The sequence below is a fragment of the Vicia villosa genome, unplaced genomic scaffold, assembly GCF_029867415.1.
Source record: "Vicia villosa cultivar HV-30 ecotype Madison, WI unplaced genomic scaffold, Vvil1.0 ctg.004516F_1_1, whole genome shotgun sequence".
NCBI lineage: Eukaryota > Viridiplantae > Streptophyta > Magnoliopsida > Fabales > Fabaceae > Vicia > Vicia villosa.
Genome location: NW_026706453.1, coordinates 125,633 through 140,733, shown reverse-complemented (window position 1 = coordinate 140,733; position 15,101 = coordinate 125,633). Strand labels below are relative to the sequence as shown.

At 35.7% G+C, this 15,101-nt stretch overlaps 1 protein-coding gene across 1 annotated transcript; it reads left to right on the top strand.

Moving 5' to 3' along the window:
* The first annotated feature begins 12,556 nt into the window (after positions 1 to 12,556).
* Positions 12,557 to 13,709, top strand: LOC131642122 (serine/threonine-protein phosphatase 7 long form homolog). The gene is made up of 3 exons (XM_058912406.1): positions 12,557 to 13,079; positions 13,159 to 13,618; positions 13,702 to 13,709. Exons 1-3 carry the CDS (start codon positions 12,906 to 12,908, stop codon positions 13,707 to 13,709), a joined length of 642 nt encoding a protein of 213 aa, XP_058768389.1. The 5' UTR covers positions 12,557 to 12,905.
* Positions 13,710 to 15,101: the final 1,392 nt, after the last annotated feature.

The following is a 15,101-nucleotide window of genomic DNA, read 5'->3' as shown; positions in this document are numbered from 1 at the left end:
ATCAGGTCAAGACAAGTACCCAGAGCAGTCATTTCTCCATCTGGTACCTAATCGAGGATGCTCAAAGACAAGAAAGCTCAGGCAAAGGATCAATCAATACAAGGATTAGTCCCTAATACAATCATGAGGCTCAAAGACTTCACTTTTCTCATCTATGATTGATTAGACATCCAGTCATATGAGTACAGGTTTACTCAGGTCGCCAGACTAGGGTTCTGAGCCTATCAAGGACTGAAATCAGGGATCACATTTGGGAAACCCTAAAAAACCTCAGAGGGTCATTCAAAGACATCAATCATCTTCAAATAACTCATATTACAAGGTCTACTGGACATCACACTTCAATTCAAAGTCTACAGTCATTACTTTCACATGGTCGACAAATTAGGGTTTTGACCTAATTCACCAAGATAGTTGACTTCTGATCAGGGCATGAATCCAAAACTCAAGACATGATTCAAGGATCTCTACTACCTCCATATAATCCATTTATATCATCCATTTGTGGAGAAGATCTTATTTCTACACAAAAGCCCAAAAATTCACTTTGTCAGGAAAAAGTCAACTGTGAAGGATCATCATTGACTTTTAAGGTTTTTGGTCAAAAAATGACTTTCAAAGATCAATATCATCAATATATGGATGTCAAAGTCATTTGGCCAAAGAAATTCAAAGAAATTCATCAAGGAGCGAAAAGTCGGGAATTAGGGTTTTTGAAGGCATGGTGAGATCTCAAAATTTCACCTACACAACTCAAAAAACTTCCAACATGAAAGTTGTAGATCTTGCAAAATAAAACAACATCTTACAAAGGAACTTTTTTCAAAAGATCAACCATTTATGAAGTTTTGGAAATTTTGAAGTTTAGGTCATAAACACTTAGAAATTTTTCTAAGTGTTTTAACCTAGTTTTCATCCAACTTTAGGCTCATTTTTCACAAATTTCCTAAATGATTCTGAAGAAGACATAAACTAATGATTTGAAGTAGATGTTTAGGGCTTTCCAAATTGTGTTCAACCTTCTCCAAATTCAATTTGAGCTAGGAGTTATGCTTGTTCAAAGTTGGCCTCATGAAGTAAAATTATAGGTCATGGACACTTTTGGACTTTGCAAATTTTGTGCAAATAACCTCTCTTATGGATGCTACACGACCCATAACACATCTGAAACCATGCCATGCATTCATTTTCACCATGCCATAAGGATTGAAGAAGATTCTAAAAAAACAAGAACATGTGATTATGTAATGATTACATTTGTGAATTTATGGCAAATTGATGAATCACCCAAGGAATCTTCTCACCAACCAATTAGAGCTCATTTCTGGCTCAGAATTGTCCCCTAAGATCAAGCAAAATCGAGGGCTAGGGGATTGATCAAATGGAATCAAAATTCTCATCATTGCATAAGAGATATTTGCAAAATTCCTTCATGGCTAAGAAAGCAAATCAACTTCACTAAGGAAGCTCACTCCTCTGCAGCTATACTGATCCATTTGCCTATAAATACAGATGCATTCCTCATTCAAAAACACACCAAAGCAACCATATTACTTGCTTTCTCCTTCTCTCCTCTTGTTCATTGTTTTTCAAAGTTCTTTGGCAAGAAGAATCGATTTCTTCAAACCAAAGCTTATCTTTGGGAAGTGAGCATTCTAACATCTCAAGGGAGGTCATTTGAGGTGATCCAAGCACCTGGATCACTTCTGTAGGTGGAGGAACACCATTGTTGCTCTCACTTTGGAGCACTTGCAGTTGGAGGTCCATGGAGTGATTCAGAAGGTTTCAAGGCAAGCCAATCATCCAGACACACTCCTCAGGTCATAGTGAAGCTAACCAGATGGCTGCAGCTCATCTGTAACTCAGGATTCAACAACCTCCATGTCCACTTGAAGTTCAAATCGAGGGAGGTCCATAGAACAATTCAGAAGGATTCAGGCTACAATAAGCATCCAGTTAGCATCATTGAGTCTCAGGGAAGCTATTGAGATCATTCATTCAAACCCAGGTGCTCTCAATCATCCTCACGATCTCCATTTTCAGAGGTAAGTTTCTGAACTTCACCTCTCTAATTTAAGTATCTTTTGTGAAATAGCTCGATTCTATCTTGTTCAGCATCATCAGAGGATTGAAAACCCTCTATCATCATCCATTTATCTTTCAGTATAGTCATTTAATTTGATTTTGAAATTTTAGGGTTCTTCACGATTTCTGATAAATTAGTTAGATGTAGTTAATGATAGTTCATGTTAGTTACATATTTAGAATCGTGAGTGAAATTAGAGCAAGTTTCGTGTTTACATCATGACAAATGGTTGAGAAACGAGTGAGTTCAGAAATCCAAAAATGGAGAGCTTGAGGTTGAAGACGAAGATGGTGGTGGCGCGCAAATTTGAATTCTCAGGGCAGGTTTTATTTTATTTTGAATGGTATGCGTTTTATTAACGACTAAACAACTTGCCCTAGTGGCCACACATGCGCCCTTAGTATCATCATGCCACAAGTCTGGGGTTCGAATCCCCCTCGCCCCAGACTTTTTCATCCTTTTATTTTTTCAGATTTTTCTAACTTGTTTTAAAACAAAACCAAATGCGCGCGTGTTATAGTCACCAACTGGCGTTTGGCTCAGTGGTGTTGTTTTGAGTGTGTGGCTATAAGGGCGTGAGTTCAAGCCTTGCTAGGACCAAAACCTATTTTTTTATCACTTTTCTAACTTAATTCTTTCACAACTTTAACCAATTATTTAACTTATCAAATTAATTCATTTTGACTTCATTTTTTAAACACTTGTTGATTAATATATATATTTTATAAATAATCAAAAAAATCATAAAAATATTATTTATTTCATGTATTTTAATTAGGTTTAAAATAGTATGTTTTAAATGTTTTCTTAAATACTTTAAAATATATATATTCATTTTGTTTTAACCTAATTACTTTGTGAATAATGTTATGCTAAAAACCCTATTTATTTAGGTCTTAATTAGGTATAGATTTCATCTTTGCCTTAATTAAGTTGACTTTTGTCAATTCTCAAAACTGTTTTCAATCTCTGATTAAACGGATGATTAAGGTTTTCAAACAACAAAACCTTGTATCATTCCAAATCATTTTCAAATTGCTTTTACACCAGTACTGTAAAGTACTGGGCCTCTAATAGAGTGTAAGTCCCGAAAACCTTCTCTTCTTAGCTTGTTTTCAAAACTGTATTTTCAAAATCTTCTTTCTGTTTTCAAAAACTTTCTTCTGGTATTTGAAGGGCATTATTCCCGGTGAAACTCTTCAGATACCTATGTGACCTTTGTCCATCTTCACTTCTTCTGTTTTCAAAAACCATTAACTGTTTATCATATACATTCAACTGTTATCAACAAAAACAACAAAAATTACTGTTGAGGCTCTGTACATACTTCTTCAATGGCCTCCACTCCATCCAGGTTAGGCTTTACAAGCTTTCAATTTACAGTCTTTATTTAAATTACTGTCAAATATAAACTGTGCATATATTAGTTTAGAACTACGTTTGAGTATAAACCTTAGGACAGTTAAACTATATATATATTATAGGAATATGACCTAGGATTGAGAATGTCTTCCCGGTGAAGGCTCTTTCCTAATTAGAGATCTGTAGTTCAAACCCCCAAGATGAATTATTCCCGGTGAAACATCTTGGCAAAAACCTTAGAATCCAAAAAAAAATAGGACACATCCACCCAAAGAGGAATTATTCCCGGTGAAACCTCTTACCCATTTGCTTAGAGCCAAAATAAGTTCAAAACTACATAAGCTTTCTCTTGTGCTATAACAAGGACCCTCGATTAGCCTCCTCTTGGGCTTTGTACAAGGACCCACAGGCTTCTTAAAAGCATTTCCAGCTTCCTCTTGAGCTTGTATACAAGGACCCATCAGGTTTCTTATAAACATAGGAACAGGTCTTTAGTCACCTTTTAGCCTACCCTGGTGAGTTTCTTCCAATTTAAACCAGACTTAAAACAAGCTAAGTTTGTCTCAATCTCACATTGAGTACATTTTTGGAATGAGAGACATGGACAGTCTCTGTCACCCTTATCTTCATCAATCCTCCTTAGTAGAGTCTAGGATCTATGTTTTGGTCATCCTCAGCATTGAGTCAGCCTTCATCTTGGGCTTTAAACAAGAAGTCTCCACTAGCCTCCAAAGTCAATTAAAATCAATCCATCATTTCAATAAAAACCCCTGGAAAGGGTTAGCCTCCAACATCTGTCTAAAAAGTCAAAACCCCTGGAAAGGGTTAGCCTCCAAAGTCAATTAATAAATGTCAAAAAAAAATAAATAGATTCATTTCTCTTAGGAGATAATTTCCCCAAAAGAGTCAAAACCCCTGGAAAGGGTCAGCCTCCAAAAAAACATGATAAAGTCAGTCTTTTAACAGACAAATTCACCAGCTGAGTCAAATCCCTGGAAAGGGTTAGCTTCCATCAAAAAACAGTCTTTTAATAGATAAAATCTCCTCAATAGAGTCAAAAACAACAAAAACAGTTAGCCTCAACCTTGGGCTTCATACAAGGCACCCAAACAATAAAACTCCCCTGTCAAGAGTCAGCCTCAACCTTGGGCATTGTACAAGGCAGATAATAGAGTCTCCCCAGTGAGTCCTTCATCACTCAGTAGCCACAACCTTGGGCTTTGTACAAGGCAGATAAACCATATCTTTCATGTGTCAAAGATTCCTAACACTTAGGATCTTTCCCCATATAGTCATCCATACTTAATTCATTTAAGAGTCCGCCACAACCTTGGGCTTTGTACAAGGCAGAAAATAGTGTTTTTCCCTAGCTAAAGTTAGCCACAACCTTGGGCTTTGTACAAGGCACACAAATAGAGTCTCCCTAAGTAGAGTCAGCCTCAATTCTGGGCTTTGTACAGAACACAAAAATACCCTGTAATTAATCCTCAGTAGAGTCATCTCCCAGAGTCAATAATATTAATTAATCACTCAAAAAGCCTCAAGCTTGGGCCTCATACAAGCCAGCTAAAGTCAAATCTTTCATACAGTAGATAGACATAGCTTATCTCTATAGAGAGATATTTTTACTACTCTACCACATTCAAACAAACAAACATTTCAATTTCAATTTCAATCAAAGTCTCCCATTTAGGACTCTGAAAGACATTCTCTGGCACATCCCCAGACTTGTACACTTTCCCTAATTTGGACGAGCATCTTTCTTTCATTTAAGAGGCATCTGACTGGCATACTTGCACACACACAAGTAAGGTCCCCCTCTTGAATGAAATGAATTCAGTTATTCTGTCACTCCTTTAAATGTTTGTGGTAGAATAGTACAAATACCTCTCTGTAGAGATAATTTCATGTCTCTTTACTGTAAACAGAGATTTAATTCCAAGCTTCAACCTTGAGCTTCAAGCAAGGCACCAAAAACATTAATTTCCCTAGTTAGTTCTCCGAACTACATTAAGCTCTGACTTCCACTAGGGATATGTAGGCATGAGGTTCACAAGGAATCTCAGCGAGCTAATAAAATACCAAAAATAGTCAGTCTGTCTGTCTGTCTGTCTTTTCAAATCAATTCAATTCTCTCTCCTAACACAAAGGAGAAACTTTCCTAATCATTAGCAGCAAACACAAACACAATGACACAGAGAAGGTTCCTGTAGAGTACTACAGATATGTAGGGTGTTTAAACACTTCCCTATGTATAACCGACCTCCCGGACTCCAGAATTTCCAGTCTAGGTGTAAATCCCCACACTTAGCAAACTCCTAGGGTTTAGTTGAGATCTTTTTTTTCCCTTTCCTACTCGTAGGACAAATAAGAAAGTTCGTGTGATAATCGTAGGAAGAACTGAAATAAAATTCATCCCACCACGGGCGCATTCTCCTTCCAAATTTCGCGTGAAGGGTTTAGCGTGCCGTCCTCCCAAGTGAAACGGGGAGGTAAAGAAAACGACACAACAATTACATGATATAGTCGATGTGGGACTATTTTATATATAAATATTCTTAACACTATATTTACAAATATCAACACTCCCCCTCAAGCTTGAGCATATAAGTCAAATGCACCAAACTTGCCACATATATAATTAGTTCTAGGACTTCGTAGGGATTTTGTAAACATATCTGCTAATTGATCATTAGAGTTGACAAAGCTTATGACAATGTTGCATGATTCAATCTTCTCCCTGACAAAGTGACAGTCTATCTCAATATGTTTTGTCCTCTCATGGAAGACTGGATTTGAAGTAATGTGCAATGCAGCTTGATTATCACAAACAAGTGTCATTGGTTTTGCTTCTTCAATTTGAAGTTCTTTGAGCAACTTTTTTAATCAAATGAGTTCACATGTTACCATTTCCATGGCCCTATACTCTACCTTGGCGCTTGATCTTGCAATTACATTTTGTTTCTTACTTTTCCAGGATATAAGGTTTCCTCCAACAAGTACACAATACCCAGAAGTAGATCGTCTATCAATGGGTGACCCTGCACAATCAGCATTAGAGTATCAAACTATATGAGTATGCCCTTTATCTTCATACACGAGGCCTTTTCCTGGAGCACATTTGATGTATCTCAGAATTTGGACAACAACATCCATGTGTTCTTGGCAAGGAGAATTTAAGAATTGGCTTACCACACTAACTGCAAAAGAAATGTCTGGACGAGTGACAGTTAGATAATTCAATTTTCCAACCAATCTCTTATACCTTCCTGAGTTAGATAGAGGCTCCTCCTAATTGGGTAAGAGATTGACACTTGGATTCATAGGAGTATCAGCTGGTTTAGCATTCACCAAACCCGTTTCTTCCAAAATATCCATAGCATATTTCCTCTAAGAAATCACCAAACCATCTTTAGATTGGGATACCTCAATACCCAAGAAATAGCAGACCAAGATCTTTTGCCTGAAATTGATTCAAAAGATGTTGTTTCAACTGGAGTATTCCCTGCTGATCACTACCAATTATGACAATATCATCTACATACACAATAAGATAAACACAACCTTGGGCTGAGTGACGATAAAAGATAGAATGGTCAGCTTCACTATGGACCATACAAAATTGTTGTACTACAGTGCTGAATCTGCCAAACCAAGCTCTCGGAGATTGCTTAAGGCCATAAAGAGACCTGTGTAACCTACAAAACATATTTGATGACTCCCCCTGAGCAACAACAGTTTGAAGAGGAGGCCCAGGATTGATGTGTGTATAGAGCCTTATTAAACAGTTGAATGTTTTGAAAAGAAAAGGTGTTGGGTCTTATAACTCAAGGAGAGGCCCAAAGAATCATTTACTGTGTGAACAAAAGGTGTTGGGTCTTATACTTTAATAGAGGCCCAAGAATCTGAGATGAGAAATAAGGGATGGGACTTATACTCAAGGAGAAACCCAAATGATTTGAATAAAAACAGATAAGAAGTTTATTTGAAAACAGATGAAAGTTTTGATTCAAGTTTTGAAAAAAGAAGAAGAGGAGTTTGGGACTTATAACTCAAAGAGAGGCCTAGTGGTCTAAGAGTAGTTTCACCAGGAATAATGCTCCTCTTAGTACCAGAGTGTTTTGAAAAAAACATATGAAAATATTTTCAGAAGAGAAGGTTTGGGACTTATAACTCCAGGAGAGGCACAATGGTCTAAGAGTAGTTTCAACGGGAATAATGTTCCTCTTAGTACCGGAGATTAAAAGAGGGATGAGGAAAAAAAAGGAATGGGACTTATACTCATGGAGAAGCCCAATGAAATATTTACAGAGGATAGGAGTTATACTTAAGGAGATGCCCAAAAGATATGAAAGTAGTTTAAATTTAAAAATGAAGAGTTTTGTTGACTGAAAACTCTGAGCATCTGCTTGATCGGGAGTTTTTATAAAACAAACTGATTGACTAAGTTAAGATGAAAAAATTTTATTCATACTTAGATGAGACTTAGGGGAGTAAGTTTTATTCACATGATTATTTGAAAATGATTAGGTTAAGAGAAATGAAAGAGAAATTCATTTATTAAAGTATTAAAAATACTAAGAAGGAATCACTTTTAAACCTAATAAAATATGTTGAATAAATAATTTCTTTTGTTTGTAATTTTTTGGTATGATCATGAAATATGTTTGATAAATAAGGTGTGTGCAAAAAATCAATTGAAAATAATTAATTTTGCTATACTAAATAAATGTGTGAAGTTAGTAAAACAAATTGAGAGAAAATGGTGATAAAAAAAGGTTTGGCCCCTAAAGGGCTTGAACCCACGCCCTCACACTCATTAATCAAAAGACTAGCCATTGGGCACACGCTTGGCCTAGTCAGAGTGTGCAAACAATGAATAATAAGGGGAGCAAGTCTTAAAAATGGGAAAATAACTCAAAAAGGCAAAAGAGGGGATTCGAACCCACGCCCTTGGAGAGAGAGAGAGAGAGAGAGAGAGAGAGAGAGAGAGAGAGAGAGAGAGAGAGAGAGAGAGACTTATAACACGCGCATTAACCACTAGGGTGGTGATACATCCAATATATAATATGCTTCCATAAATATATATATATATATATATTATAAAACATGTTCCAAAGTTTAAAAATTGAACTTCATCTTCTACCTCTCGAACTCCAAATTCAGACCAAGATCAAGACATTATTTGACAAACTTGCAAACATAAAACTTGTTCTAATTTGTCTCACGATTTCAGAAATGTAAATAATTTGAATCTATATTAACTATGGCTCTCTAATTTCTTAGAAAATCTCAAGAAACCTAATTCCCAAAAGTAAAATTAAATGATGATCATGATGAATAATGAATGCTAATAGAGGGCTTTTGATCCTCTCATGATGCTGAACAAGATGGTATCGAGTTTTATAAAAAAGGATGCAAGAATGATAGAGTTTGACTTTGAGTTACTAACCTCTGAAACTGGGAATCGAAGGCTCTGATAGAGGGCTTCTAGAAATATTTTAATGATTGGAAAAGCTTCCTGGGACCTCAAGGACGCTAAAGGAATGCTTACTTCTCCTTGAAAGGTTCTGAATTGCTCTACCTGATTCCTCTTGCAAAAGCTTGAAGTAAAAATGGAGAATGATGATTCAGTTGCTACAGAAGTAATGTGAGCATCTGGATAGCTTCCTTAGACCTCAAGGAAGATGTTGATGTGCTCAGATTGGTTTGACACCTCCTAAATCTTTCTGCCCAAACCCAGCTGCCCAAGCTCCAAGTTGAATGTGGATATGGTGATCCTGAGGTTGCAGAGCTGGAAAGAAGACTTGGATCACTTCCACGTAGTGCATATGAAGTGTTAGAATGCTCACTTTCAATGGATAAGCTTTGGTTTGAGGAATTCACTTCTTCATGCCAAGAGATCTTTTGAAAAAAATGAGAAAAGAGGGAAATTGGAGAAAGCAAGGATCCAAGTTGCTTTAGTGTGTCTTTGAATGAGAAAGAGTATTCTATTTATAGGAAATTAGACTGAGATAGTAAGAGAGTGAGGTAGGCATAATGAGGTCACTTTTGTAACACCCCTTTTATACCCCAAAACAATTAACATATAATTAGAGAGAATAAGCATGCATATAAACAAAAGGGCGTCACATCGACGTTTTCAAAAACTAAAAGCTTTTAAAAACCGACAACATTCATCCACAATATACAATACACCTGGTCATTTTAAATAACACCTCCCATTTAATCATAATTCATCCAGAATATGCATTTCACAGCGGAAACTACTAAATACTCATGTATTTTATAAAATGATTCATGTCTCATACCATGATCATATCTCAATAATCATCTCAACATAAAATAAACCATAATCAGAATATTGGCTTAAAAGCCTCTCAAATAACAAGTAGCCAAATAACAAGTTCTCTCAAGTCATAACATAATACATAACCAAATAGAAACATGAGTTCAACACGACTAGTCCACCCAGTGTTACATGACCAGAGCATCGACTCACTACCTAATCTCCAACAAACACGAAAGAAAACTTCGACTAGATCACGCACGAGTTACTAAACGCCAGAACCTGCATGTCGCCAAACGAGACAACATTAAAACAGAAGGGTGAGAATACGAATCATTGTGAAGAAAGTATAATAAGATACAATGGTTAAAATCAAAAATTATAGGAATTTATTACACCATGCCTAATCATGTAAAATAATACTAATCAATATATTCACATATATTAAGCATTCAACAAGTATAAAGAGTATAATATTCCAATTTCAATACTATATTTCCAATTATGCACATAACCATAATGATCACATATTCACACATTTAACCAAGTATGCATCCAAGCATCACCCATTTCAATTATCAAACTCATACACATATCACAACTACATCAATTTCACATATTCAATTACCGCATAACTTTAATGTGACTCAATGCAAGATATGTGACGATATGCATGTGGTACCTTAATGTGAACCAAATGTTTCACCGCTTTCTGATTCAATATCTAGAATCCAAGCCACACTTACAATCTGGACAAGATCAAAGCCACCACTCATGTTTCCAATTAAGGATCAACGTATTCTACGTCTATTTCCATTCAAGGATCACCGTCTATTACCATGTGAACCCACAGTTTCACCATTTCCACAATAAAGCCGACTATGCCATTAATGAATGTACAATTACCAACCAACTATGCAATTAAGATTGTCTCATCAATCTTAACTTACCGCATACCAACAATAATTCAACTCTATGAATTATATATCAAATTGTACACAACATTCACAACACATTTATATCAATCCACATAATAGAAACAATATTAAATTATGATTCACAAAATACAATTAACACTAGTAAATCATACTATCTCATGTTAATTCATATTGCGAACAAAATATAAGAATATACTTCCAAACGAAGTATCAATTCATTATTATTTGGCCAAAAATACAATTACGGTTAGATTCTCAAGATACCGTACTTAATATTGTTGTGGAAGCTTTTAGAGGTATCTAAATCTGAACAATGTTTAAAAAAAAATTAGATTGGTTTTCAAATGGGTCAAATCCGAAAAACCGAATTAATAAACTGAATTCGAAAAAAACCAAATTTAAACTAACCGATTGTTGAACCGAACAAAATAGACTAGCAATTTTCAACAGAAGGTTAGGTCGGATTGAGGTTTTGGGCCCGAGACCGAATCGTCCCTCCCGATTATCGATCCCTAGTCATATCAATTATCATGAATAAAGGGGAGTAATAGACTTTTTATTGAGATGACGTGATTAAACACCTAGCCACAAAATAAAAGACTAAAATTTTCCACATTGCCGACTTAGCAATTTAGAAGTCAGTCAACTAAGAAGGACAAGGGTCTAGTTTGGGTCGTAGTTAGATATAAATTGATAAACAGCTATATTGATTATCACTTTAATATTTGAACATATTGAAAGTCCACATACTTATACTTACAAAAGTATGATATTTATATACAATTTTAAATAAAAAGTATCACTTTTAATAGTTATCATGATAAGATACTATTTTTAAATTACGATTTTTTTTAAAAGGATACATATATATGTTATAAAATTATATGAAAGTTATTCAAAATATTAATAGAAATAATAAATAAATTTTAAAAGAAACGGAATATTGTTAAATAATTATAAATAAAATATTGACACTGAAACACTAATACTTATAATTGTTTTCTTAGTAATCAATTAGCTCTCTTATATATCTTGATAAACTAGCCACATACCCATGCGTCCGCACGAGTAAATTTATTTAGTACGATATGATATACATATAAATTTAAAAAGAATTATTTAATTATAAAATGAATAATAATAATAATATAAATTTAATTTTGACATTTGAAATAAGAATTTTGTGTCTCAAATAAAGGTAATTGTTAAATAAAATAAAATAGATATTTTAGTGACAGTGGTCTATGAGGAAAATAGAAATTTTGACATTTAAAAATGATTTTTAATATTCATAAAATAATTATGTTTTTGATTTCATTCCATTACAAAATTTAATTTATTTATTTATTTTTGTATAGAAAAATATAAAAGAGAAGAAATAGATATTTTGGTGATAATGACCGGTGAAAAAAATAGAAACTTTAACATTTAAAAGTAAGAATTTTGTGTCTCAAATAAAGACAATTGTTAATAAAATATGTATTTTGCTTATAGTGGCCCGTGAAAAAAATAGAAATTTTGACATTTAAAATATTTTTTTAATAATTATAAATAATAATTTTTAATAACCATAAAATAATTATGTTTTTGGTTTCAATCCATTAAAAAATTTAATTAATTTATTTATTTTTGTTTAGAAAAATAAAAAAGAGAAGAAAAAATGAAGAGAGAAAATTAAAATAAAAGTGAAAAAGTGTTGGAAAGAGAATAGTTTTTTAATTAATGAATGAATTAATGTTTTCCATAACATATATATATCTGCGCTATTTTAATATAAAAGTCTCAAAAGCTATTATAGTTGTATGTTTTAAATGAATTCACACTAATGATAATGCATGTCACAAATTATGATATGGAATTAAAATCTATTATAACATAACATTTTCAAAATGTAACATAAATATGAAGAGACCAGACTAATGCACGCCATAAGAGAACCTCGTCCCCACCTATTACACAAGGCTAATGCATGCAAGAAATGAACCAATAATTCTGCACAAGTCACTGTATATGACGTGACAAGACTCTGCAGGGAATCTCGTCCCCACCACCGACATGAAGTGACAAGACTCTGCAGGGAATCTGGTCCCCACCACAGACTTGACGGGACAAGGCTCTGCAGGGAATCTCGTCCCCACCACAGACATAAAGTGACAAGACTCTGCAGGGAATCTCGTCCCCACCACCGACATGAAGTGACAAGACTCTGCAGGGAATCTCGTAATAACCTATGCATTTTGGCTATAAATATGTTCCCAAACTTGTTCATTTTCTTCATCACCTCTTATACTATCATCAGAGCAACTTAGCATCAGAGCAACTTTGTGTTTCATCATCAACAAACATGTCTCTCCTAACTATGGGTCAAGAGCACCGAGGCACCATTGCAAACATTGCGACCTATGTAAGTTTTAGTAAACACTTAATTTTTTTTACTTAAATTTACTAATTTCAAATACTTATGGGAGGTGTTTTTTTTATAGGATGTCACGAGATTTAGGACCCGTGCTGGTAAGATGATTGCTCCTGACCCTTTGATTGTGGACTACGTTAAACGTGCGGGATTTGGTGAGGTAATGAACTTAACACATACCTCAGTTGATATGAAGTTTATATTAGCATTGTGTGAGCGTTGGAGGCCTGAGACTCATACTTTTCACCTTCCAATGGGTGAATGTACCGTCACTCTAGAGGACGTGTACATGTTGTTGGGTCTCAGAACAAATGGAAAGGCAGTGTATGGAAATGTCCAACAACCAAACGCCCTATGCGTCGAATTGTTGGGTGTGGATTTAATAGAGGGTGAGGGGCAACAAAGGGGTAGGGGCCAAGGTATAAAGCTTGCTGGCCTTCAGGAAGCTTATGTTGGGATTCAATTGGATCAGTTTTCTGACGAAGAAACTATACTGCGGAAAACTAGGATGTATATTATGTTGTTGTTTGGTAGGTTTCTATTTCCCGAAGGCACGGGAAATAGTGTTAATTTTATGTACTTGTGTTTACTTGGGGACATTGATGCAATAAAGACATATAGCTAGGGTTCGGCTGTGTTGGCATACCTATATAGTTCCTTATGCAAATGTGCAAAAAAGGATGTTTGTACATTTAGTGGATGTGCATTCTTGCTACAAACATGGGCATGGTGGAGGATGCCGATATTGGCCCCTGCAAATCCAAACAGTTACGCCTTCCCTTACGCTTCAAGGTAACGTTTGGATCTTATTTTAATTATTGCTTTTTATTCCATCATCATTGTAACTATATTGATTTATATCTTTTAATGTGTTTAGGTTCAATGCACTCGGAATGGATTGGTCCAAAACGCCTGATTCCAAAATCATTTTCTACCGCCAGCTATTAGATCGACTAGGACCCCAAGAAGTAATACCTCTAAAAATGTCCATTTTCTAAATATATTTTTAAAAATAACTATCTTCTATATTCTGAAATTAATATTATTTGCTTTGCAGTTTATTTGGCGTCCTTACTTGGAATTGGACCACGTACCCGACCTTGACGAGGCGGCTATTTGGACAGCAAAATCACCCATCATACGGTTCACCACTGTGGAGATGCACCCGAGTGACCGTGTGAAGCTCCAATTCGGCATGCATCAAGGTATCCCTGACCCACCTGAGCCTGACTGTTTGGGACGTTGGCATCTTGCGAAGGTTAGCGAACAGTGGTACGTACAAAATTACAAGTCCTTTGCCATAGAGCAGCGTAAAATATGGGCTCGTCGATCAAAAACGGTTCTAGAATTTCCTGTGGCGCCGGGAGAAATGAAGCCAACTGTCGAGTATGTAAACTGGTACAGGACCGTCACAAATCCAGAAATGATTGTGTCTGCCCCTTTCTATTTAGCTGACCCGCGAGCACAACCTCCATATTTTGGAGGACAACAACAACCACCACCAAATTACCACCAACAACAACAACACCCACCGCCACCAAATTACCAACAACAACAACAACCACCACCAAATTACCAACAACAACATTACCCACAACAACACCAACAACAACAACAACAACAAAGTTACCACCAACAACCAATGCAACCACAAACACCTTTTTACCAACAACATTCCCAACAACTCCACCCGTTCTTTTCATCCCAAACTCAACCACAAAATCAAGAATTCCATGCAGGGAGCTCTTCTAGATCACATTTTCAGGAATTCCATGCGGGGGGCTCTTCAAGATCACCACCAATGACCCCCGACATGGGCATAGAAGAAGAATACCCGCAATACACCACATTCGACCAACACACATCACAGTACCCCAGCCAACAATTTGACTTCAACACACCGCCACAACCATTGTATTTTAACCAAACCGGATCCACCACCGACTTCCAAAACTTCCAGGCTGCACCCACTAGGAGAAATTTTAACCCGCCTAGACACAGCTTCGACAGCGC